Source organism: Passer montanus, unplaced genomic scaffold (genome assembly GCF_014805655.1).
Source record: "Passer montanus isolate IOZ18808 unplaced genomic scaffold, ASM1480565v1 scaffold3, whole genome shotgun sequence".
Taxonomy (NCBI): Eukaryota; Metazoa; Chordata; class Aves; order Passeriformes; family Passeridae; genus Passer; species Passer montanus.
Genome location: NW_024367707.1, coordinates 18,677,513 through 18,705,014, shown reverse-complemented (window position 1 = coordinate 18,705,014; position 27,502 = coordinate 18,677,513). Strand labels below are relative to the sequence as shown.

Genomic DNA, 27,502 nt, shown 5'->3' with positions numbered 1-27,502 from the left:
GGTTAACTGAAGGAAAAGAGCAAGAGGTAGAATAATGAATTCCAATTCTGCAGTTGTGTGAAGCATCAGAGAGGGTTCATACCTGATCTGGCATAAGCTGTACTATGTCAGCCAGTGCAGTCACAGGTAACTACAAATGTGCAATCTTAGGCCAGAGCAAGATACCACAGATTTAGGTTAACCTAAAATAACAGTTTGTCTTTGGGAGCCTTGTTCTCATAAACAGCTAGCTGGAAACACTGAAATAGTTTCATCTAGCTCAGCTGATATGTGGTAGCTTGTTAAACTTTAGTAATTTCTGTCCAAATTTGACTATGCAATTAAACATTTCTGTTTGGACATCTGTGCTACTCACCTAAATTTTTCAATCATTGTGAGTAACAATTTTCATCTCTGAGATTGCACTCTGTGGTAGAATATCTAAGACTTTTACTTCACAGCTTTCAGACAGTTGTTTATTCAGCTCATCTATTCATTTCAGCTAAATTCTTTTGAAACAACACAAATTTCTGACTGTAATATTTTAATCTTTTCTAATAGCAAATGCAAAACAATCTTCTTTGGAAGTTACTTACATTTTTTTTTCTTCTCTTTGGGAGAAGTCTAATTGCCTAAATCTGGTCTCATATTGTATTTTCAACAGAAAATACAATATACAGTGCTTTCCAAAATAACTGAAATTTGACTTTTAGAAAGTAGAACAACAGATCTGATCTTTCTCTTGTAACAAGATGTATTCAATTATTTTTCCTCACTAACTGCCATTTCCTGGTTTTGCAATTTTCAGCAAGCTATTTTTTAATATCCAAAATTCTTGTGGTGATGAATGCTTATTTTATCAATGAAATGATACCCTGGAGATGGTGCATGCCTTTTAGAAGAGGAGTAATGAAGACAAAGATCAGGTGTCAAAGATGAGAGATTTGATCCCTGAGTCAGTTATGATGGCAAGATTTTATAGGCAGTAGTTGGGTAGGTGACAGTAGCAGATATTTCATAATGATGAAATCATGAAGCAAAACTACAACAAAAAGTACCCAAGATAAGAAGTGGATGAATAATCTTTAGTTACTCTGGATTGCCATAACTCTACATTGAATGTAGAGCGAGTCTAAGGTGTCTGACTTTGAGAGCAGAATATTAGACTGATGAAATGGATATTGCTTTCTCTCTCTGAATCTGTCACATCTGAAAGCAAGGAAGTCCAAGGTACTGATGAAACCATTTATCTATCATGAGTGTTCTTAGGTAACTGAAAAGGAGGTTTGGTCTATTTCAGCATGTTGTATATATTATTGGAGCCTTTGACTTGTTCATAAGCTGTGGATGCATTGATCTGGAGCAAATTCTACACTGGAAAAGCATGAGCAAAACCTGACTTAAAGCTGTCTGAATGTCAGGCTGCTCCTCTGTTAAGCTGAAAGAACATCAGATTTAGTCTAGGCATGTGAATTCTAGTTTATGCTAGCTGAATTTAACCTAAATAAATCTGTTCCAGCAGAAGGTAAAAGTGATATACAACTAATTCCTGTTGTATTTTCACTCATTTTCATTATGACACCCACAAAGAAAACTTTGACAAGAGAACTATTAACACTGGCAAGATCAAGTTTTACAGATTCTCCACAGCTCTGTATAGTTTTTCTCCAGCATGGTTTATTTGGCCTCTAGGGTAGGACTGCAAGTGACTTAGAAAAGTGTGCTTTTTAAAAAAAATCCCAGAAGACCCCCTTAGACTAGGGTTAGCAGTTAATTGGGTTAAGCTTGGGCTCCTCAAACCCTGCATTTATATTGTCTTCTCCTCAGGCTTTTTAAGTCTAAGCAAACTGAAGCCATCATGCAGTACCATTTGTCTTGAACAACAGGGTTTCAGCTTCTCTGGGTTACAACAGGGACCCAGTAGGAAGAAGGAGATTAGAGAACAGTAATTGTATATGTTGTTCATGGCTTTTTTTACCACAATGTTCTTTTCAGAAGGTTGAATGTAGGAAAAGGGCTACACCAACTAAATGCTGCACAGATTTTAGCTACACATACCCTGTAGCAAAACACTTAAGCATGTTAGACTGGCATGTTAGACACCTATAAATGTATGTTGAGAAAAGGTAAAAACAGGTGATATTGTGCTGTACTCAGCCCCTTACATGTATGAGAAGATATTAAGGTATTCGCCTCTTTTACCATTTCACTTTACAAGAAGTAGCCTGAGATTCAATAATGAGCTGAAAAAGTGTTGTATGTTGGGACAGGGTTTAAATATTAAAACCAATAAAAATAATTATTTTTTCTCTTTCCTGACCCTCATTACTGGAGGTTTTATTTTTTGTTTAGTTCATGTGTGAGAATGATCCTTTTGAGCCATTTTTGGCCCACATGCTGACACAGTAGCTGTATCTCACAATCTGCTCATAATTTGATTTGCACATTTCACAGAGGGAGTTTTCACCCCCTTCTGCCTGCCAAGGCCAACTTGTGGACTGCATTAAACACCAGATTACCGTAGGTATTTCCTGTATTTGCAATGCTTTCCATACCATAGGATCTGCAAGGAAAGTATTAAAAAAGCCAAAGTCAACCAAAAGTAACCCTCCAGCACTTAAACAAATGGGTGCAAGATGTATGGATTTCCAGAAATATGCATGAAACTGTAGGTGTGGTCAGCATTCACCAGGAACTTAGCCAATAAAATGCTATTTTTTTTTCTAGAAAAAGTAAATTTCTCCCATAACCTGTTGGCATAAGGATAATGTGTAATAGGTGTGAGAGAAATGGCATTGTGTTTTCACACTGCCTGCTGGTGCCTCCTGCCAGTCAGTATATGAAGCTTTTAATTTGTCTGTGAAAGTTTTGTAAGCATCAGCTAGAAGAGTTTGCAGTTCATAAAATGGCTTATGCCCAAAGGTGTCATTCAGACATATGCTGTCATTCTGGGATTTTCTGGTGGCAAAGACTTGTTCTTTTAAAATAAGGGACAAATTAGTTATTACTCAGTTAAGTTCACAGTTAACCATAAATTACCTTAAAACATAGAAAGATAGTGAAGAAATGTCTCCCCTGACCTGAATTCAAGGTAAGTTTCTCTACAGCATTGTTGGTTTGTGGGCTCTCTGTGCTATAGTTAACACACAATGTGAAAATGCAGCATCAATTTCATCCTCTCAGAGTTCAGTGCCATCAGAATTTGAGTATTACAAGTGTCCTCTTCTCAGCACCTGTGGTTTCACTTTGGTGTAATCCTGTCACTAACAGGAAGTTTGATTGTAATTGGGAGGGTGTGAAAGAAGGAAATTAAGAGCATCTGGTTTTCAGTGCATCTTTTCTTAGTGAAGAGAAATAATGGTGACCAAGAAGGGACTTATGAAGGAAAATCTGATGTGAGAACTTTGTGGGACTTTCCAGGTGTAATGTGGATGTAAGTGTGGACACTGCTGCCAGATGCAGAGGCCTGGATGTGACCTTTTCTCATGACACTTCATTATATTTTTTATTCCAAATTTTACAATTTTAGTTTATGTCAAGCATACAAACAAATTGGAGTCCATTTTGTACATGCAGTAAACACAGTGGTTTCATTCCCAAACATGGTATAATTTATTTTCTTTGTTCAGGTGAAAAAGTAAATGCTATGTGTAAAAAGATTTATGTAAAAATGCATATATATGTGTGTGTGTGTGTGTGTGTGTGTATTTCTTATGTATTTATATACCTATATATTCATACATTTAATGAGGAAAAACCTGATTTTTTGTGACTGTTTCATGGCTGAATTATGCTCAGTCACAGTGCACACACTTCATCTGAAACTTATCTTGTGGCTGAGGCACTTGTAAGGGCTCTCTCAAATGTGTTCTCTAGTGTCAATTACTGTCATTGAAAAACTACTCTAGTTTTCTTCTCAGTGAGAGCATTTATAGGATCTCTTTTTCTACCCAAACATGGGGTTTTTTTTCAAAAAACTTGCAGGAGTTTAAGTTTTAACTTTTATCCATCTATGAGAATTTGCTAAAATTGCTCAACAGCTTCAAAAGCTACAGCATAAAGTATGAACAGGCACAAACAGCAGTCACAGAAACAAAAAAAGGACATGTTTGTATTTGGCACGCTTTATAGCTCTTTAAGAAATCTTTATTTACTATCTCTTAGCTGTATTTTCCACATATAGTTCTGGTTCTTACACAGATAAAATATTCTTAGATTGCAGACAGTTTGGGTTTTTTCTTTTTTTTTCTATCTGTTATTAGAGTGTGCTTCACTTAAAAGTAAAGAAAAGCAGTATATCGGGTAACACTCACACTCCCTAAATACATAAATCTGGGTTGAAAAGTTCAGCCCGATTAATTCCTGAATACTTTGACCAAGATTTGTTGAAGCTGGTCCAAGTTTTTAAATTCTTGACTATCAACACATGGAAATATCTTCTCAGGGGATTAGAAAGAGACCTTAAAACAAAAGCACATTCTGGAACAAGGCAGGAATATTTTGCTTTTTCAGGTCAGGCCAGGCCAGCTGTATCTCATCTCTAACCTGAATATTTATAAGCTGTAGGAAAGCTGGCAATTTTATACCTTCTTACAGATTATTGCCAGTTCCCTGTCTTGGTAGTGAAAATTTTTTACCTTTTTAAGGCTTCTGAAAGGGACTTTCCTACTGATTTGCCAGTAGGGTGTTGTAGATCAATTTGGAAGGTATGAGACATTTATTTTTTCCAATCCGAGTAAGCATATATTTTTATGTCTCTGAACTAGTGATTGGGTGGTAGTATCACTAATGGGAACTAGTTTATCTTTGTAGAGGCATGGATCAGCAGTGGGAAATCAAAAATCAGATCTCCTTGGGTCAGTGAAGAATCCTGTGGCCATGCAATACAAATTGCAGTTCTACTGCAATCTTATTCTGGCAGTGGAGATCTTGCCCAACTTTGAACAGGCCAATTTTTTGTGAGGAGGATGTATATCAGATGAAATCTGTTGGTAGCTGTGTAACAGACACTTCACTGGATGGCTCCTCTGTCCTCTATCAGGCAGGTTGAAACTGGCATGAACTCCAGTTGTTTTAATTAATTTCAAAGAAATACAGGTGGTCACAACTAACCTGTACCAGGCAGGTGCTTCCTGGCATTGTGTTATAGCAGTGCATAACTCAAGTGAGCAAGGCCTCTGCTTTGTCCATCCCCTTCTTTAATTAGACTCCACTATCATCATTCTGTATTTAAAAGGTTAATTTTTCTAACTCTATCTGATTTATTGCTTGAGTCAGCATAAGCTGGATTTCTGTGACCTCCAAGTTAGCACCTTGAGTGTGTGTCTCTTGGTGACCACAGAAGTGGTCACTGCAAAGCCAGCAGTGGCTCAGCTCCCTCTGACCCAAAAGTAGGCACAACCAGCTTCTGTCACCCTTTCAGATCTCAGCTGGCCCTGAGGAAAGGCTCACACAATTAGCTAAAAATACATCAGAGCATTGGATCATTCTGTGCTTTACAGGAGTGCACTTCTATTACCATGCCGGGTCAAGAAGGGTTTGCCAAGTGAAATGATACAAAACAGATACAGGGGTCCAGAAAACATGCTCTCCCATCAAAAGAAACCCCTGTGTAGCTGTTAGACTGGATCCTTCTAGATCTCAGAGCTCTGTATCCACGCTGCTCCCTCAAGATTTCTGTAACAAGACACAAATCCAACATACCTTGCAGTCAGCGCCAATAGGTTTTTTGCATTCCTCACAGGTGTTGGAATAAAGGTTTTCATAACATTCCACACAGTAGGGGCTATCCTCCTTCAGGATGTACTTCTTACCAAACAGAGATTCTTTGCAGTAGTGGCAATCAAAGCGTTCAGTCATGTTGGTGTTTGGAGTCCAGCTATCCTGCCACAAAGACAGGAACAGGCACACGTCAGACTGAGCTATACTTGACCCAATCCCCCCACAAAATTTTATCAGTTCTTGTTTTTCACATTGTAACTCAGTTTTAATCCGACTTACAGTCAAATAAATGAACACAATAGGAAAAAACTGGGCTATAAATTATGCAGTGCAGCCATCTAAATTAGCCATCTGTTGATCCATCTTTGGCCAGACCTAGTGCTACAGATGAGAGGAAGGATTAAACCCCAAGTGTGAAGAATTCTCATGGGATTTGTAAATGGAATTTGACCTATAGGTCTGCAACAAGAAGGTGTTTCTCTAGGAGATGGAGGCAGTCAAGTCCATTAAGAGGATGAGCCAGCTAATCTTCAGAAGCCACATCTCCTGGATAAGGCAAGAGAAAGGTTTATGTTGCTAGCAGACTTCAGTTGTGCACAGACTATCAGGCACCACAGTTATGTGCTTCTGCACCTTCCTTCTCTACATTCTCAGTAGGGCAGTGTCTGGCAATCATTCCCCCAGAGGCAGACACCAACCCTCCTTCTCTGCTTGTGCATGGGACTATGGGGGTAGAAGGTGTAGGATCGGTGACTGTGTATCTGAATCTCCTCTGATGCACCTGAAGAAGTTCTCCATTAGCTGAAGTGTATTGGGACACAAATGGGAGCTGGCTCCTGGGTGCTCTGGCTCAGAAAAATGTAAAAAAATTATTATGGAAGGGGAAAATCAAGTAGAAGAAACTGTATATGATGTTTCAGCTTGTCTGAATTAGGCGCAATTGATGTTTGCTCCTCAAGTTTTGTTACGTCTCTATAATTTTCTGGATGCACACACAAGCAAAGATGACACAAATGCCTTTGATGAATATTTATTATTGCCTGGGACAATTTATTTTGGGTTTCATTACAGTCATTACCTTCTTTCTTAACCTGAGGCTTGCAGCATGTGTTGCACCTGAAATCTGTTTGGAGGGTACAGCTGGAGCAGGGCATAGCTGCCTGCTTAGGAAAGAGAATTTCCCAAGCAGAAAGTACATGCCACCTGGACTGCATGATCTTAACTGCCTGCCAGGCTGTATCTCCTCTTTAAGGCACATCTGATCTATAAATCCTTAAATGTTTTGAGTACTAATAGCTTAAGTGGCTACCTCTGTCTTTCATGCACAAGTGACATTTACAGCATCTGCAGTCATTTTGCCAACTTCAGCTCTCAGTTTTAAACAAAATGTTACTTGCTTGGTGTTCTTGGCACAGGTTGCTGATTTCTGGAGTTTGTCCTCTCTCTTTGGCAGTGGGAGCCACCCATAGGGCTTTCTGAAATCCTGAGTTCTCCTCCAGGATTTCAGTTTTTATTATTATCTTTCATTCTGTCTAGCTGGGATGTGATTAAGGTTTTAGGGCTGGCTGAATGGAAAAAAATTATTTTTAAATGGCCATTTTGTGGTGACTAGCACAGACTGAGGTGTGAGTGCTTTCACATGTGTGAGGTAGGTAAGTGATGTCTCAACTGCAGAAAAATCTTATGAATTCCAAGTAACTACTAAAGAAGAGAGACAAACTAGCAAACCCCAAAATGTGCTTGGAGGAAGCACAGATCCTGGCAGCTGGTCATTTGTGCTTCTGACAACCCAGGACTAACAGTACAACTGCTTTGGCCTTCAAAACAGTCTAGGAACTAATTAACTTTCTTATCCCAGAGGGAAACTGGGAGTATGTAGGTGCTCTTTGTCCTTAAGGAGTAGAGAGGCTCTTAGGACTGATAAGAAGACAGAAAGTAAGAGGATGTGCTGGACAGAGAAGTGCAATGACCCAAAGCTCCCCTGTAGCCCATTTCCAGCAGCAGCAGCTAGCAATGGAAGTATAAGGCAGGAGAACAGGGACAATACAAAGGGACATTTCCTTAACAATTGCTTCTGGCAAGTTAGTCTTCTCTTGAAGTACACCTGCAGTCTTTACTAGAACATTTAAAAGATGATCGTGGATTTTCCTCTCTGTTTTGAGCCTGTTTACACCCCTAACCTACATAATAGTTTTGGACTTTTCCAGGAAAGAGCTAGTCAGGACTTAATTTCCTTCGGGAGTAATCTCAGCAAAATGAATGGAGTCAGACAAAGGTACACTGAGTTATATGTGTAGATGTATAGGACTAAGTCTGAGAGGAGTGATAGCTTTTGCTCAAATAGTCTGTGTTTAGGACAGAAATTTGTACTTTTTACCTGACTATGTTAGGTATTTCTTTTCCAAATGATAGGATTTTATTGCCCATTCAATGTGCATTGTTGATAAATTAGAATGTGAGCAGAAACCACTTATGAACTTGCATTTGTCACCCTTCTTCAGAATTATTTCTTGCTAATCCTGATTTAAAAGTAGATGTGAGATACTGAAGAGTGAAAAATTTCTCTGCAGTCTTGATGTGTAAAAGCAAAAACTATAGGGTGTGATTCCTTTACAGGTTTATACCATTTCATCCAAAGCTGCTAAATGTAAAATAGAGAAGTGCTTTGTGATTGGAAGGACTGTTCCCTTAGAAGTGGACATTCCTGTCTCTTTGTCATAGGACTTCCCCTCTTGAGTGCTGTATTGTCTTCTGGACTCATTTCACTGGAGCAGAGACAAGCATCATGAAATAGTTGTATTTAATAATTCCCATAATAATGCAATAATTCAACAGTTCTAAATAACTCGGCAATTATTTAATAGTTTATTATACTATTTCAGAAAATACCTGGGCATAGCCCTCCTATCCTGAAAGAGATCTAGTTTTGTAAAATGTGCTCTAAGATTGTCCCAGGGGATTGTCCCCCCCACCCTGAGCAGGGACAGGCAGTCCTCATTTCTACATCTCAAACAGATTTAGGGATGAACTCTGCTCTATGAAGACAATGCAGGGACAGCTCTGGATGAGATTTGAGGAACAACTCTAGAGATTTGGGAAACTGAAAGACAGGATCTGCATTTTGGCTTTAGTTATGTGAATCTCTTATTGGATCTGGGACCAATTTTGGATCCAATATCTCTTAAAGTTAGGAATTCAGGTTCATGTGGTTTCATTCAGTAAGCTGGAATTAAGGTTGAAGCATCCCAAAATTCGAGGCTGTTTAAATCCAGGTCTTGGACTGAATCTCATGATCTACTATGTGGTATTTTTAAGCATATTGTACAGTTTTTTTCTGCTCCAGAGAGAATTAAATGTGAGGTAATAATGGGTCCTATCTACTAAATACTAGAAGAAATTTCAAACAAATAATTTCACTGTTGTCTTACATTCAAGAAATGTAAAATCATACCGAGCAATATTTTTGCCTGTCACTTTGTACACATGGTCCTTTACATTGCCAGCCCATTAATTCCTGTTATATAAAATCCCCTCATGTTTAGCTTAGTGCAGGCTTTATGCACTGTTTTGGACTTTAAGGGGAAAAAAAAACAACAGGAGACTTGCACAGCAGTGGATGGACACAAATTGCAATTTAACCTCCTTGCCATTGATCTATTTCTTTCTCTTGTGTTTGATATTTGTTGACCATAAAGTGTTGTGGGACAGAGGCTCATCATTACAGCTCTTTGTGGTTAAAGATCTTTAGATTTTATCACTGTGGTCATTCTATACTTATGCTTTTTCAGATTGCTCTCAACATAATCATGATGAAGAAATTGATTTTTTCTGCCATTCAATCTCCCTCCTACAGCATCAGACACAACAAGTACATCTCCAAAAGGAAAAGAGCTTTCTGTTGCCTGCCCAAAAGAGAAGCTACAGCTTATGCCAAATGTTAGTACTACCCACACTGTGTCTCACAGGAAGTAAGAATTGGCAGGAAAATTAACAAAAAGTTAGTAGACTGACTCAAAATCTATGCTTCTTTCCTCTTCTTTCCCTGTTGGCTCAGTCTCATTTTACTGGCAGCAAGTCCCAAATTTGTCATGTTACTGCATAAATATTAGGGCTCATCATGCCATTAAGAAATTATCCAGTGTTCCCCCATCCCATGACACTACTGACTACTGAAAAAGCAGACCTTGCCTGCTTCTTCAGCTACGTCTGCAAGCCTAACAAATGCTGTCGTGTCCATCTCTCATTTCAACTTTTCACAGGGGGTGTTGAGCACTGAGAGGTGCAGATGCACACGCACCACAGAGAGAAAGAGGCCAAGGGAAACTATCTAAACCGTGTAGGAGTTGTTTAGTTTACTCAGTGAAGTTCTGACCTCTTGTTGTAACAGCATCTGGAGACACAGAATTAAGCCCCTGTAGATGCCAAAGGGGGGCTTGCTGTTGACTGAGTTAGGTGGCTAGTGCTGGGGTTGTCTCTCCCCGTGCCCCTGCACAGGAAAAAAAAGCTCTTCCTTCAAGATGTATGGGCATTTCTCCCACTTGACTATTTTTCCAGAAGAACAGTACACATGGAGAATTTTCTATCTGTTTATTTCTCTTCCTCTGAGGAAGGAAGATTTGTGTCTGGCAACTCCAGTGACATGAGCCATGCAGGTATAGAGCATTTGGAAACAATTTATGCTAATGCTCCAAAGGCTAAAATGAAAAGATTTATTTACAGCCATGAACTGACAGTTCAAACTATGCTGGTCTTTCTGGCAAGAGGTGATTTTTTCCCTGCAACTTAGCTGCTCTTACCACATTCATTATCTATCATCTTGTTGCAGCAGCAGGAAAACACTCTTGGAAGACCTAAGCATCTTTCCAAACCAGACCATAAGGCCATGCAAAGGGAAAAGAGGGAAACCTAATTTTATTTGTTTTTTATTTACTTTAGATAAATAAGGAATGATCATTTTCTCTTCATTAAGAGCCAGGAAAATTGCTTTAATATTTGAAAAGAATAGTAATAATAACATAAAATAAAAAAAAATTGAGCTCAAATAAAATATCTCAATCATGCCTTTAAATGCTAAATTTTAAAAGCTATTTTGAAATAAAAAAAAGTTTCATTTTTTAATAAAGTTATCTTGCAATATTCTTCAAAAATGCATTTGGACTTTTTCCAAGGACTCACCTTCTTTGGAAACGGCTGACTTATTTTGTGTATGGTATAACATTCCGATCTATTTTTTAGAGTTTTTTTTAAATCTCTGTAGTGCAATTTTCTGACCAGACAGACTGCATTAATATATGCAGATAACCAAAGCATACCTGGTTCCTGTTTGGATTGCACAGTCAGCCTGTCATCCACTGGAAAGTGGATAGTGTGCTGGATAAGATTGTATTTCTTAGCAGAACATAAGTAATAATTAAAAAAAACAACAAAATAGAAAATGTTTCTTGTGTGACAAGGTTCCTCATGCATAAGGTTCCTCATGCATCTGGCTAAAGTAATCCCAGTTATAGCAGTGGAGAAGGAACTCTCCACTTGTGGTTTCTGTGTGGTTTATTGTGTTTGGCAGCCAATAAAGATCTGCTCCAGCAGTGGTAGAGCAAGAGCCAGTAGTAGTATCTACAAATGCCACAGAAGAACTGAGCACTGAGACTTTGAAATTGTACCCCACAGCTCTATGCTTATCTCAGGCTGATACTGAAATGACTGGAGGGTCTACGGTCTTACCCATATTCCTGCACACAATTCAGTTACAAAAGAAGGGTGTTGAAATAGCATGGAACATGACTTAAATTGCCACAGTTCAAGTGGAAAGGCTTGCTTTTATTTTCTATTTTAAAGCCTTTTGAAATTGCTGTCCTCCTTCTTTCTCTTGCAAAATAAGCAAATGCTTGTTCAGAGGAAAGGTCAAGTACTTGATCCTGCTTAAGCATAAAAATTTATATTTCTAATAACAGCATTTAAGCAGATAACAGAAAATTATAGTGGAGAAAAATAGAATAAGATTAATAAAGCTTTTTATTATTTCTGGCACTATCCTGCACAAGTAGTGTATAAGCTAAATGTCTACAGACACTAAACTCCAACCAAGGTTTGTTTTCCCAGAAAAGGATTGCTTTCTTTCGTTGTCAGAAACACTGCTAATCTCAGTGAAATTAGATGAAAATACCCAGATATGCCAGGTGCTACCATGCAGTCATGTTTCCAAATTTTTCTGTATTTTTTAAATCCTGCATACTACTACCCAGGGCACAAAACCAGAACAATGTCCCAAATAGCCTGTGTTTCCCTCTTTCAAGAAAGGACAGAAGAAAAGCTGGGATGATTCTGTGGAAGAAGAGTGCTTTGTTTTTTGTTCTGTCCTCTAGCGGCACAGCTCTGGTTCTGTCTACTGAGGTGAGACCACAAAGCCCCTTGTGTCTGAGATAATTGGCACGCCTGGTTTGGGGGATCAGTTAATGCACGGCTTACAGCTTCCCACACTTCCCTGCCCAGCTGCCATGCTTGTGGCCTCCAAAATGTGACAAAGGAGGCTATGTAAACCTTGGGGGCACCTCTTCAGCTGGGCACATCTTAGCAAACCAGTTTGCACCTGTGTGAAGCCAGTTAGGCCCAGTTTGGGGGGAGGTTGTGGCTAAGACTGGAGAACATCTACTGAGAACATCTACTAAGGTTGAGCCAAAGTACCTCTGGTGTGTGAGAAGTACAGAAGAAAGCACAAGGACATAGAGAGCCTGATGACATGGACATAGGCAATCTTTTTGTGGGCAAGATTATTTCCAGCTGAAGAAGGAAGATGTTGAATCCACCATGGAAAGCTGCATGGCATAGTATGGAAAGGTGGAATTCATCAAAGGCAAGATCCTGGTATCTGAAGACACTTCTGCTCTAAATCCCAAGGGCGCTTCAGAGCAACGACAAAGTACATCTATGTAAATGATTGCAGGTATTTCATGGCTTGATGCAATTTGCTGCTTTTATTATGCAAGATGAAGTGAAGAAACAGTGGTGGGTTTTGAGCCCTCATGCTTGCAGAGGGTCTAGAACTAACTCACATCATCAGAGTGGCACCTTAGACCTTACTCTGCAGTGGTTGGTATATTTGAACCTTTAAATTCAGGAATTTTCTGTGAAAGGGAATGGTGAATATGCTTATGTCAGTGTTATACTCACCTGCATTCCTCTTATGGCATATTATTATTATATGTACAGTAACCATTCAGCATCCTAGTTGATGTAATGCAGCATAATATAGAAGGGTATGTAAAAAGGAAGAAAATTAACTTTATCACCTGGCATGAGTATTTTGATGTTCATCCTTAGGAGAAGTCTCTACTGGTTTATATTCAAATTCTGTCTATATATAGTTAATTAATATTGTTGAAATGTTAATGCTTCAGTGGCTGTCAATGTATCTAAGATTTATTTTCATGAAACCTGTCATTACCCTGCCATTTCACACTCTCACTTGTGGTGAATCTGCATCACAAATAACTGTGCATATGTAAATTAAATATTAAAACTACACCATTAGAATTAATCAGTCTAAAAATGCAAATTACAAGATTCCCCCAGTCTCTGAAGCAGTACCCAAGTGAGGAAAGATGATTGCCTACAACACTACACCATTCAGAGTTTGTCCAGAGATGCTCAGGACAGATTTACTCATCAGAGAAACATGCATGAGACTTAGACCCGAATGTTCATGGTCCCTGGGGACCCTGAAAGACTGTGGGCATGCTGGCCAGCAACAGAAATTGCTTGTGGCTGATGTTGTTAACACTTATCTGACCTTCCCTTAACTCTGGGAATATCCTGGTCCCTGTGAGATGGGCAAGGCAGGGAGGTGAGGACATCAGCAAGTAGCACATTGCTTGGCTCTGAGGCTCAGAGCTCAGTCCCTGGAGAATGGAGCCAGGGATCTCTCATGAATATAGGTCTTTGCAGCCCTCCTCATCCTTTTCTTTTGGAATGAAAGCTTGAATTTGCAGTGCAGCAGGAACTGTCATTAACCCTTACAATTGTAGGAGTTGTACTTTGTCACCAAAGTTTTGAGGTTGTTTTCTTTTTTTGGCTTCTGACATTCAAAGCATGATGGAATCCTGGTAGACTGTGTTGTGTGTGATCAGAGGAGTTATCTGATTTCTTTTCCAAAGCAAAGTGTGCCATCTGGGAGAGCCAGAGCTGATGCCTGTATGGACAGGAAAGATGTGATTTCAGGGAAAGTGCTATCCCTAGACTTCTCCAAGGAGTGGGAAACAGATTATTTGTACCTGAGCTCTTCAGCTGGGGATCACCATTACATGCTCTATATGGTAGGAACTTCACCTGGACAAACAATATCTGACACAATATAGCCACTGCTGGGAGATAACAGTGGTTTCACAAAATCTAGTAGTATTTTCCTGTAAATCCAAACCGCCTGGAAGTGACTATTTGGTGCTTGCATAGGTAGCACTGCTGCTTTCTGTGGGAGCACATTCAGCAGAATGGTGAGAGTCAAAAATAACTATTTTGTCCCAGCACTTTTGCCATCTCGGGCATTTTCAAAAGACCACAAGAACTGGTCCACCCCCTAGCCTTATGTGTGCTAGTTAGAGATGTCAGGTGGGAACACCAGCTAACTTTTACAAATCTGATTCCTCAACAACATCATTTTATGTCTTTTCAGCTGCCCCACTCACCTCCACTACATGTTGGTTCACAAGCCAGAGATTATTTTACCCTATGGCTAGGGTGAAAGAGTTTTATTGGTGCTCTGGTGAGATTTTGATAGTAATGCTATGGTGTGTCAGGAACTGAGTTCTCAATAGAGCAAGTCATACCCTTTTTTTAAAAAAAATTTCTCCATATGTCACCAAGAATTGGTCAGGTTTTATTGAAAAAGCAACTTTTAGAATCCATCCTTTCCCAGTTATCTCTACAGGTGTGCAAAGCAGACCAAAATTTTTGTAAAATAAACACACACATGCTTTTTTGTTTGTTGGTTTGTTTGCTTTTTTCATTCCATATCCAAATGCCTGAAGCAATCATGTTCAAAGTTTACCATCTGGCTGATAAAAGGTACAGAAGATTTTGTACAGAAAGCTGGGAGTCCAATAAATTTAGAAACTGATGAAAATAGGGTTCACAGCAGAAACCCAGAGACAACCTTAATTGTAGCATTCTTTCACATTTGGATTAATTTGTGTACCTAATTAACATAGACGGGACCAACAGATAAATGTTGGTCCCTTTCAGAACAATTCCTATTCAAGACAACATATAAATACACATAACCATCGATAAAGGTTACAGCTACTGACCCTGAGAATTTCAATGCCAATCACTAATCTTAGTTAATATACCTCTAGACAGGAGTCAGGGGAGTGGCAATCACAGACTGACTTGCTGGTATCTATATTTTTATAACATTTTTTGTCTCGTGTACTCAGCAAAGCTGGAATATGCAGGTATTTGGTCAACTAAATAAAAGCCAGATCCCTTGTGGGGGGGGAGTAAAAAGTTTGGAACGGCCATCAATGCAGACAAAAGTTAGTATTTCCTTTATTACATACACAGAGAAATCCACGTTAGTATACAGTAAGGACTGGGTTATTGTGGCTGCACACACATGCACACAGAGAGAAGCACAAAAGGAGGATTGCAGAGCTCATAATTGGGATTTGTATTCTAATTTATTCTCTCCACATAAAAAGAAGAAATGCAATGCCGATGGCTCCCCGTTTTTCCCATACACAATCTATCCACGCTCTTTGCCTGCAAAGAGGAGAGGCTACCTTTGTTTCATGTGCATCTGCTCTTGCTACAGTACCAAACTGCTCCTTTGTTGAGCTCGGCAGCAGGAGTGCACGGAGGTGTAAGGAATCTAAGACCCCATCTCCTACTTTTTATCACCTCCCCGGTGGATTACACACGCAGCACAATACAGTCATTAAAAATAGTTACCCACGAAAAGACCCAGCGCCTCATCACCTCGCTGATGTGTCACTTTACTGACGGACATGCAGCAGTAATTGCTGCGATAAGAAATTTGTCTTTTTTGTCCTCTTCACACCCCTGCCCGTGCACTCAGGAGAGAGGGGGACCGGCAATCTCTCTCTCGCATCCTTCCCCATCAACCCGCAGGGGCATTAAACAGCCCTCTCCTCCTCTCTGCACCCTTTGTTCAAAGCGACACCTCCAAAGACGTGTTCTGTGGCTAGTGGGGGGGAAGGGGAAAAAAGGGATATTTACTTACAGAGCAGTAGCGGGCAGTTAATGCCACCTCCGGGACCGGGGACAGGGGCTCACATCCATTAACAAAGGCGCAAAGGGCACGCTGGCCTGCCCGCAGCGCGGGGCTGCGCTGCCAGCCGGGGCTTTCTACTGCCTGCAAAGAGCGGCTCTGCAGTCGGCGCGTGTGGAAAGAGCTGCTGCCTTCCCCAGCCTGGTGAAACCCCTCGCTATCATTTTACCATATAAGGAGACAAAAGCATCGGAGACTCTCATTCTTTGAGGCGCTCTGCAGCTGGCATTCGACACTTTCTCTCTTCCGAGGGTGTCAATACTTCCCCCTCCTAAACATCTTGTCTTTCTTGGCCCCCTTCCTAAAATAAGGCTCCCTCTCCCCTCCTCCAGCCTTTGTTTCTCTAAACCCCTGATGCTTATTAATAACGTGGCTTTGCTAAATCCGAGAGCTCGCTCTTTGCAGAAGGAGAGGTTTTACAGCAACTCGAGCCCAAACATTTGTAAGGCTCTTCACCTGGCTGAGATAATAAAGTCCTTGGTTAAAATCAGTAATTTTGCCTGCTGAGTGTCTTGCCAAAGAAGAATGAAACAACCTGTCTCCTTCTTTGTGGAGAGGTGCACATTTTTTACAAAGACCACGAGTGCAGGCATTTCTTTATGAGCATTCAGACCCCAGTCTAGTTTCTCTCCACCCTTCTTTCCTGCCAAGCTTCCCCATAATCAGGAGGAAAACGAACAAAAGCAGGGGAAATCAATGAAACCAAAACCAACCACCTTTTTCTAGGAGAAAGCCAAAGGAACAGATTGTCTCAGCACATGCTCAGTACCCAGTCGAGAGCCTTGCCAGTGTGCACATGATAAGAAGAGGGGGAATTATTAATCCTACTATATCAGGAACTACTTTTTCTTCTACAAAATCCAATTTCATTTAGCAACCATTCTAGCAGAGACACATTCTGTTAATCAAAACAATGAGGGTCCTGGGAAACCTCCCAGAGGGAAGAATTTGGATCAGAAGCACATGGGAGAGCTGCTCTCTGCAGCTTGAGGGGTTGGCTGGGGAGACATTTCAGGGTAATTCTTCAGTAATGACTGGTGCTTGCCAAAGGGACGTGCTTTAATATGAATGCTTTCAACCTTAAGGGAAACCAGAAGGATAAATATGTAAAGCCCATTATCCCGAGAGAGCCTTGCTGTTGTTTTGCACCCAGAAGATGCCAGGCAGTCCCGTTTTGTGTACTGGCTTCTGGCATGTGCCTGAGCAGTGGTGTAGATGTGCACATGGGTTAGATAACAGTTTCTCCTGCAAGACAAACTTATGCCAGAATCCTGAGCTGTACTTGCTGTCCTCTTATGCACCCAGATGGGGTGAAATGTGTTAGTTGGTCTCAGTGTTGCTCCAAATCTAGAAAAGCACAGAATAAAATGGTGGGAAAGGGCCATTCCTAGTTCTTCTATCAGAAGCCAACTCTCCTTTGGAGATGTGAGTTATTTTGATAACCAGCAATGATCTGTTTGTCAGTTGATCCAGCCTTTGCTGTTGAGTTTTCAAAACAGGCATCCTACCCTGGAAGGCTGACAATGGGCATACAGGATTAAGGATGCCATGGCAATTAAATCTTATTTAAATCAATGCTGCTGCACTCCCCAGCCACATGGGGAGTCCCTGACTCTTCCCTTGAATTTGCAGTGGCACTGCAAAATTAATTAAACCAGGGAGTGAAAATTTTTCATTGAACCCATGAACTACATGGAGCTGCATCTATATCTTGGGAGAGCTACTGGTTGGGTTTCCAGTCCCGTCAGTGACTTCCTGGATGCCCTTGGATAGGACATTTCACCTCTCTGTTCATTAGCTTCACTGTCTGTAAATATAACGCTCAGGACAGCCAAACTCATGTGTAAGTTGCTAGGAAATTTACAAAGGACTAGCTAGAGCATAAATATAATAGGAGTAATAGTTTCTTTTAGGTTAAACTATTGCATAGTGGCAGCAATAATAATTTATTTTCATCTTAGTTACTGTTCTTACCTCAGTTCTGATTTAGTAGTGTACATAAAAAGGAAAAAGGCCTTCAAGGTAATTAGAATTGGGCTATTTGATTCCAAGCATTGCTAAACAAATGAAACATTCTGAATGTGTTGATTTTTTTCAATTTCCATGATATTTTTATTGCCCCATCTGTCCATTGACAGCTACTGCAGCAAGTCTGACAAATTTTTTTGATGATCCCTGTGGTCATACAAGTCAAGTGTTTCTCACAATTATAAGTTTAAATATATACTGGCTCCAGCTGAAATGATTTAGTTTATCTGTTGCAGGTCTGGGTTGACTTAAGGAAGATAAGGGAATTTTTGCATATTTTAATATAACACCTTTGACTCCTTGAAGGCAGAAGAGCCTCTGCTGATTTAAAACCCCTTGATTTGTGGGTTCACAATGGGACTGGACACTCAGCAGCCACATCAAGACTGTGTGGGTCTGTGAAAGGGATGACGAGCAGCACCAGGCAGCACCTTCCCTCATCCCAGGATGAGGTGTATGCACTCCATCAAACATTACCATGGAAGGTACAGGGAATGTCAGACCTCTTGCCCCCTTCAGGACCACTCACTCCAAATTTATCTGGCAAGTAAATATTCATCAATGATTGGCAACCTTCCCCAACCTCTTTCCCACCAGAATCAAATCCAACAGGTGTGGGTGGGTGGGAGAGCCGCAAATTTCATTAATTTTCAGAGAGATGAGGAGGAAAGAGCAGAGGCCCTTTCAGTAATTATTATGTACCCCACTTCTTCTTTTTCAATAGGTATATTTTATATTTTATTTTTACTTCAGTGGTTCTCTGAAGAACACAGCAGAGATCAGGCATCTCCAAGGCTTCAGAAGAGTCAATGCAATGAAAACGGGCAGTGCTTCCAACAGGGGGCCTAAACCACGAGTGGAAATGCAAGTACCATACAGTGGTTTAGAAAGTTATCCTATGGTTTATATTTTCCTCATGTGTGGAGGCTATGCATTTACATAGCATATCTTGCTTGTTCTTCAGTGGAATGTGTGTTTAACATGTTAATTCTATGTGTAGAGTGCTGTACCTCCATATGGGTAAAAAAGGTGGGAATAGTACCATTCTCATAGCAGGATTTCTCAATGATTTTACTAAGCCTTCATAAGTCTCACTTCAGCTACTTGGCTGATGCTGGAATAACTATAATTTCAGCACTTATCTCCTTTTCTGCCTGAAAAGAATGGACAAAGAAAAGTAGTGGAAAGAGATAGCTGGAAGTGGAGTATTTCTATTTCTCCCAGTTTGAGACAGAGAAAAATATAATGTCTCTGAGAGAGCAAGGGAGGGGAAAATATACTCTTTTAGGTTTGAAAATGGCTAAGCTACGGGCTGATTTCTTACTTCACCAATTTATCCTGGAAACTGTTAAGTTGCTTTATCAGAATTTAACTAATCCCCTTTTTGATGCTTGAATCTGTGTAGCACAAGCTTCAATTGAATATGAGAGGGTGCATTTAGGAGAGCTGCTATTTTTGGCACTACAACTTAGGAAGGAGTGTAGACTAGTGCAGAGGTTGCATTTTAGTTCATTAAACCTAAAATAACAGCTAGGCAATATTAAATCTTCCTGAAATTTCATTCTCGTAAAATGCTCACAGATATGTATTTTCCCTAAGATTATGAGGAATTTGCAAAGGATAAAAAGATATTTTCAGCATGTATTTCTTTCCCAATTCAGCTTCCAAGTCACAAGATTTTGTGCAATATTCTGATCTTCCTTTCTTCCCCTAGGAGACCTGAACCTCAAGTAGAAAGACAGATCAGGTAAGAAGTATCAGAGTTTCACAGATTCTGGTGAGGGAATTACAGACATGTTTGGACAACCCATTAAAACCACCCCAACCAAGGCAGATAGAGAAAGTCTGTCTGCTTTGGGATGATGCAAGACTTCTATTATTGATGTTTAGCCTAAATCAATGTGGAAACATTAGTGGTTTAGAAGCTACAATCTAATCTGAAAAAAAAAAACCAACCCAAAAAACACTTCCACTTTCTTAATATGTTTGAATAGTTTTCACATGCAGTGTTAAACAGTTTTCTTCAGTAATTTAGAGAAAGGTGCCATGGTTCAGTAGCATCAAAGAACTTCTATTTTCATAGGAAAAGTTATCTTTAGAAGGATAATATGATGCTATATGATAAGACAGATGACTGAGACTCAAATACAAGTGTACCTCCGTGATAGCACAGTCTGGGATAGAGGCAAAAGCATTTTAGACCATTATGGTCAGTCTGGACACAGATTTCATTACTTTTTTTTTAAAGTTAGTCAGGACTTTTGATCTAGTTAGCGCCAGTTTCATTCAGAAAAATCTATGTCCTAAAAGAGGTGTCCCAAAGTGAATGTGGCAGTGGGACACCCATGGTCTGTCACTTTCTGTGTAATTGCTCCCATACCCTTCCCTCTGTGGACAATTGAGATGTAGGAGAGGGCTTGCAATAGATGACCCAAGCAGAAAGACAGCTGCATCCCTTTTTCTGCTGCTTTCCTCTCTCCCAGCTGAGTAGACAAACAGCTTTTATCACTGATGTGCAGAGGAACACAATTTGATCACAGAGAAGTGCAGTGGTGCTTGAAGAAGCAGACAGAACACCAGAGGAAGCTTCAAGGATCATCCCAAAGATTAAAGGAATGGAATCTGCTAAGGAAAATCCCTCTTGTTGACATATGAGTTTCCAAAAGCTTGGAAAGTTGAGGCACCATGTTACAGGACTGACAGGTCATTCACTGGACAAGCAGCATTGTCAGAAAATCTATCCCAGGACCTCATGGATTAAAAAAAAAAAGCCATCCAGGCCATTCTAGGATAAGGGCAGCCCATCAAACAACTCTCCAGATCAGCAGCTGCCTGTACCATGTGGGGCAGCCACCCTGAACTGCCCTCACCAAGCTGTGAACTGTGTGAAGAAATAATGAAGATTTGCAACAAAGAGAGTGGAAGACAACAATCCTTATGGAATACAATCTTTTCCCTAGCATTCTTTCTCATTCTTTCCCCTCACTAAGCAAAGGATGGTGCCTTTACTTTTAAGGAAACTGTTGTGAAACATTCTGGTCTTTGCCACCTTCACACTTCGGTTTCTAAGTGTTCACTAACAGCTCCATGGTTTGTTCATCTGTAACCAAGGGTAGAGACCTTAGTGGCAAGTCTTCAGAAGTGCTTTGGGATAGAGAGATAACCTCAACAACAGGTGAGGGCTCTCCATGTGACTCTAAATGATAATAGTGCAGAGACCTAGGCAGAGGAGCTCTTGCTTCTTTCCTTTCCTCTGGATTCAACTTGACTGCCATGTGGTGTGGGTAGATAAAATGTAGGAGAATAGAGATGGTGAAGATAATCTCACCCCTAAGGAGTTACAGCTGTGCCAATTACCAAGCATTAAGAACAAGCCTGCCCTTAATAGGCCACAGCTGGTTCCAATTAAGAGGGGTGTTATAAAAGAGCAGGTTGGCTAGTGGAGGTGTCAGATGGAGTTTGTTGCCTGTGTAGAGGAGGAGGAGAAGAAGAATGAGTCAGTGCTGTGAGGAGCTGCCCATGAGATATCACTGAGAAGGTATGAAACCTTTGCAATAAGATGGCAACAAGGTGACAGGTTGGGTGGTGGAGATGTCAGATGGAGTTTGTTGGCTGTGCAGAGGAGAAGAAGAATGAGTCAGTGCTGTGAGGAGCTGCCCATGAGATATCACTGAGAAGGTATGAAACCTTTGCAATAAGATGGCAACAAGGTGGGCCTGAATATGACTGATGGGAAGAGCCTTTTGGGTTTCCTACCCCTGCAGATGCAATCTGGGGTGTCAAATTACTGCAGAGGTTGCAGTAATTGCTGGTCTTCTGAGCTGGCAAATACTACCCCTTAATTAAGGATTTATTAATTTTAGTATAATCGTGATTTATCTTATCCTATTCTAGATGCATGAAACAAACACAGTGTGATTGTTCCAAGAAATTAATGATTCTGTGTTTCTGAGAGCACCAGAGACTTGTTATTCTGTAAAAAATAGCTCCCATTACCTGTGGTGTTCCCAGCAACACTTCAACATTTTTAGGCAAAATCCCCTTCCCACAGTCTTTCTCCTCTCACTGCTCATGGCTTCTCCATAACCTTTCTGTGTGTATTATACTTCTATAATTTGCTTCTGCTTCCCTTAGCATTTTTTCTGCATGTAGTCCTGATTTCCCTGCATTGTTATCACCCCCTGGAAATAACCAAGAGCAACATTTGAGACTACCATTTCACTTTGTCAGACAGCCAGAGGCCTCAGGAACTTCTGAGCAAAGACAGGTTTGAAAAACTGAGCAGCTGGCAGACACCTTAAGAACTGACCCAACTAATTTCCAAGGCAGAAGAGACAATGTCCTAGTCATTTCTGGCAGATCACTGTCTAATTTGAATTTAAAGATTAACATTAGGACTCCACAACCTCCAAAGAGGGAGGAAGGAAGGAAGAATTTAGATTGAAGTTTTCAGTCTCACATTCACCCCTGTAAAGGATGAATAGTGTCAGGCAGAACTTGTCATTTGTAGTTATTCAGATCACACCATAGCAATATGAGAATCACTGAAAGCAGGGTTCCTCTGATTTGTTATGCTGCTCTTGGGAAATATCTTGGGAAGAAAGTGAGAAGAGAATGTAATGATATCTCTTCGTAATACTCTGCCAGCCTCCAGCAACTTTTGGCTTGGGGATTTCTTAACCTGGAGGCAGTATTCATACTGAATATCACTTTCATGAACTTGCAGTTCCCTCCTGATTGCCTGAAAGGAAATTCACAGTTTCCAGTAGGCTAAGATCAAAGTTGATGAGTAGGTAGCTCTACTCTGTGTTGCTGAAGAACCATCTTCTTTGTGTTAATTTTGAACATATTACCTACTAGTTTCATCAGAGGTCTCCTAAGTCTTTCCTTTGGAGATATAATGAGAAACTTTATCTTTATTCATATGAACACGTTGTTCATGTCTTTGTCAATCTTTATCATATCTGCCCTCAGCCATCTCTCCTAGGCCAGGGAGTCCCAGTCTGCCTGTTCAGTCTGTATGAAAGGTACTTCTCCTGTTTTATCATTCCTCCTCAAACTTTTTCAATATGACAATTTAGTTTTTCAGGTGACGTGGCCAAAACTTTAACATTCAATTTTCATTTTGGCTGCATATGTTTTGTTGTTTTTTTTTTTTTTTGTAAACCTATATAACCTCTAAATTTCACACCCAGCTAAACATCTCAGACCCATTACTTTATAGCTAAAGTTCAATTTCTCCCCCATGTTCACTGTTTTATGGAAATTTTAACATTCAATTTGCATTTTGGCTGCATATGTTTTGTTGGTTTTTTTTTTTGTAAACCTATATAACCTCTAAATTTCACACCCAGCTAAACATCTCAGAGCCATTCCTTTATAGCTAAAGTTCAATTTCTCCCCCATGTTCACTGTTTTATGCTCATCTACATTCAGTATAAGATGCTATTCTAGTGCCCACTCATCTTTTTGCCTAAGATTCTTTTCTCTCATCTGGTTTCTCAGTCTTAGAAGAATTCCCACTAATAATGTCCTATTAATCTCTTTACTGTAAAACCTATCTCTCAATTGATTTTATGCTATACGTGCAAATATCTTCCCTTTTATCCTATTACTGCTTAGGTGTTAAAGTTTTGTGGTGAGAGCCCTTAGTGAATACATGGAAAAGGACAAATAGGCAGATGCTGCAACCAAAGATTTCCTGTATCTCAATGCTGTTTATCATCAGGATACAACATGATTGCTGTAAATCATCAGGAACTTGAAGGATTTGTAGAATGTGATTTCTCCTTACCAAGGTATATTGAATTTCTCCCAGTGTATCATATTTACCCATCTTCTCTACCCTAGTAGTGATTTCTACTAAATTTGACAGTTTTACCAGGATCTATTTCTCCCATTTTCTCTTGGAAGCATTTGAAAAGGCTGATTCTGTATTGGATACATTCAGGTCCTCAGTTCTAAGTCTGCTTTAAATTAGAGGCCATGGACTGTTATTATTACTTCAGCTAATTCATCCTTCAGTCCCTTTAAATCTGTTGGATGAACACCATCTGTTTCTAAAATTTTCTCCCTATTAATTTTATTTGCTCCATACCTCTTCTACAAATACTTCAGCTTGAAATAGATCCTCTGATGATACCCATAAGGAAACATTTCTGCTGCAGGAAGCTCTCCAAGTTCCTCACAATGAACACAGGAGCAAAAAAAAGAGATCCTCTTCTGTTACAGCCATCTCTTGCTCAAGGACTGGTTATCTGTTGGCCCTATCATTCCCCAAACCCTTCAATTTGCCTAATATTCAAAAGACTCAGAGTTGCAAATCACTTCCCAAATTACTTCAGACTCATAATATTTTGATGTAAGTAGAAACAGTCACCCTCTCCATTCTGACCATGACTGGGGATGTCCTGATTTGTAGAAAGATCCTTCTGTATGGCAACAATTATTTTTCTTCTCAACTACTGTTTGTATATACTACAGATAAACTGAGAGGGTCTGAGATGTAGGCTCAGACATATATTATGATTGAGTACATGAGCTTAGATTGTGCACTTTGAAGTAGAGTCATTGCTGTTGATCTTCTTAGGCCTGTGCTTACTTTGAACCCTATATGTGCTCAGGCCCTTTAAATAATAGGATTAAAGTAATCATTTGGTTGCTGATGTGAATTTCATGTCTATCACTTCACACAGAGCTGAAAAAATATACCAACCATTGTCAGCCTGATAGCAATATGGATTGTGTTTGTTCCTGCCAAGTTTATATTCCCATGGCTGTCTAGTGGAGTTGATGTCTTAATGTGAATGAAATTCAAATGTGAGTAAAATGAAAAAAAAAAAACAAACTTGTACCAATGGCTTATCTTGAAGATGAAGTGTCTCTTGCTGGAAGATAAGTAATTTTTTGTGATTTTTGAATCATTAGAGTGGTGTCAGAACTCACGTTATGAAGCAGTGCTAATCCTTTTGCTTGTCCCTAATGTCTAACCATAAAGTCCAGTGAGTCCTGGCTGGGTTGCTACAATGTAAATGCCTGGCATGCCTGAGCACTGCCCATCTGTGTGTCCCTGAAGAGCCTGTCCACAATGATGCTGACTCTTCCTTATATCCAGAAGGATTTCCAGGAACCCAGACTCCTAATTTGCAAGGAAGAGTTTCTAACACTTGGATATCTAGCAAAAAATGTGAGGAAGGGGCTGGCTTTCTGGCAGCAAACACAGCACTGGCAGGCAGTGGGAGCTTCACTTGTAGGAGAGGGCAGAGGAAGACCTGTGAGGAAGGCAGACTGCTCTGCCTGAGTGCCTGCAGCACTTCCACAGCCATGCCACAGTGCTTCTCCTGCCAGCTTTCTCTGTGAGCCTGCCCTGGACCCAGCACTCTTTGCTTTTTCCTTCAGTAAGCTGCAGATACACGCTACATTTACACTAATAAACACAGGGCAGAAAGGAAGCATGGCTGGCCTCAGCTCTGGTTCTTAGAAGACCCTTACTTCTTTTTTCTGAATTAGGAAAAATTGCTTTCTCTCCCCTAAAAGGAAGTTGAGAGAAGAAACCCTTGCCAGTGAAATGCAGGCTATGCGAGCCCATAACACATAATGTGTTTAACCTGTGCTCACACAAATTCCTCACTGGGGCTTTTGTGTGGAGCTGAAAAGTACAACAGAGTTTGCTCTGAGAACTCCCTCTCTGTTGTTGTTCTGTACCAAAAGTGCCATGCTGTATCTCTCTCTGTATGATAATTAGTGTTCTAAGCCCCTGAGTGTCCTGCTGCCTTCTACACCCAGCGCTGGAGGCAGGGAGATGTGTTGCAATGGAAGCCATGCACAGGGAATTAGGATACCAAGCATTTAAAAATGGGATAAATAACAGAATAATGGGCTTCTCTGTGATGGCATCTATGGCTTGCAGGTATTTCTGTTTTCATATGGTAATCTCCAGGCATGTTGGTCTTTGCTTCCCTAGCCACAGACTACCAAAAAGGAGCACTAGTCAATGCTGTCAATGCTTCCCTCCTACAAAAAGCATGCAAATTTCTAGGAAGACCTTGGTGAAAATCTCTTCAGCTTGACAGGGAATATGCTGATCTGAAGGCCCACTAGCTTTGTTTATGGAATGTGTGAGAGAGCTTCTGTCCCCATTTATGTGCCCATTTTATTCTCATGACAAAGCACTTATTTTCCTTTTTAAAGGAGAGTTTAACTCTAATTTGTTGTGATATGGGAGTTCCACAGACACTGCAGGAAAAAGAATATTATAAAAGAGAACCTGTATAAGTAGCTTCATAAAAATATTACTGAAAATATGAGGTTGAAATTAAGGGAAAATAGTTTTTCTTCTAGCTCTTTCAGTTTCACTGATTCTTGGTAAGCATGTTTTAACAGTAGCCAGTAAATTAACCTGCAGCAGAATTTTTTTAGTTTTCTGAAGTTGATAGATCCCTTTCAAATATCTGTGATAGTCCTCCTTCTATGTTTGTCAGAGGGAGTTGAGCAAAACCAGGAAAAATTGCTCCAGCTGCTTTCAGAAAAACTAGGACTCTGTGCAATATGACCTATGCTTCTCAAAGCTGATCAGTGTTAGATGATGAACAGTGTTGAAACAGCCTGAGATTTATTAGCATGAAACTGTACTCACTGTGATATAAAGACAAGGATAAAATATTGCAGTCAGTAATAATTCATCTCACTGAAAAACAACTGTGTCAGTGTCTGTGGTTTGGTTAGACAACACACAAAGAAGGAAAAATAGTAAGGAAAACATGCAAATGTAATTTTGTGGTACAAATCTACACAAGTTTGGTACTATTAAAATTAGGAGGAAAAGAAAGAGATGTGGGTTTTGTTAAAATAATCTGTGGATGCATCTGAGAGAATTCCCATTGATATCTGTGGGGCCAGGATTTCACCCCAAAGTCAGTATTCACATCCACTTCCTTCTCTGGTTTTCTTCCTTGTGAAATAGCCTTTTACATTTTCTGTATTAAAGAAGTGTTTGAATGAGTCTGCCCCCTCACAGCCTCTTGCCAGCGACAGTCAAAGGTCTGCCTTGTTCTGATGGCTTGCTCTTTGCAAGGGGAAAAGTAAAGTTATTCATCCATTAATCATATTTTTAAATGCTAGGTAAGAACAAAGTATTATTGTTGGAGATTGCCTTTAGAATGGCTTCACTTTGGAAACAGGCTTTGGGTCTTTTTGTTTAATTTCACTTTTAAATTCAAATCCCATGAAAAATCACAGCATTAGTATGTATGTTCCTGCATTTTTTTTCCAGCTAAAGACTTTTGGCCAACACAGTTTTTTTAAAAAGATAATGCTTTGCTGTACATGATTGGAATACTGCTTCTGCTCCTTGTTTTTGAAAGGTAACACTGTCAATACACCAGTGGCTGCAATATTTTAACACTAAGTGCCCAACCAGGATGATTTTCTCATTTTTATCATTTTAGCCTGAGGCTTGGAAGATAGGCAAAGAATTCGAGGACATGAGAAAAT

General features: G+C 40.0%; 1 protein-coding gene across 5 annotated transcripts in view; it reads right to left on the bottom strand.

Moving 5' to 3' along the window:
• FHL2 (four and a half LIM domains 2) overlaps positions 1-27,502 on the bottom strand; it is a 53,588-nt gene that overhangs the window by 8,068 nt on the left and 18,018 nt on the right. For 2 of the 5 annotated variants that reach the window (XM_039714521.1, XM_039714518.1), the window contains exon 2: positions 5,683-5,857. In XM_039714521.1, coding sequence (XP_039570455.1) covers positions 5,683-5,838 — 156 coding nt within the window. In that variant the 5' untranslated portion in view covers positions 5,839-5,857. Of the gene's footprint in view, positions 1-5,682; positions 5,863-15,934; positions 16,088-27,502 lie in introns of those variants that run through there. The other 3 variants (XM_039714522.1, XM_039714520.1, XM_039714517.1) reach the window with 3 other exon arrangements.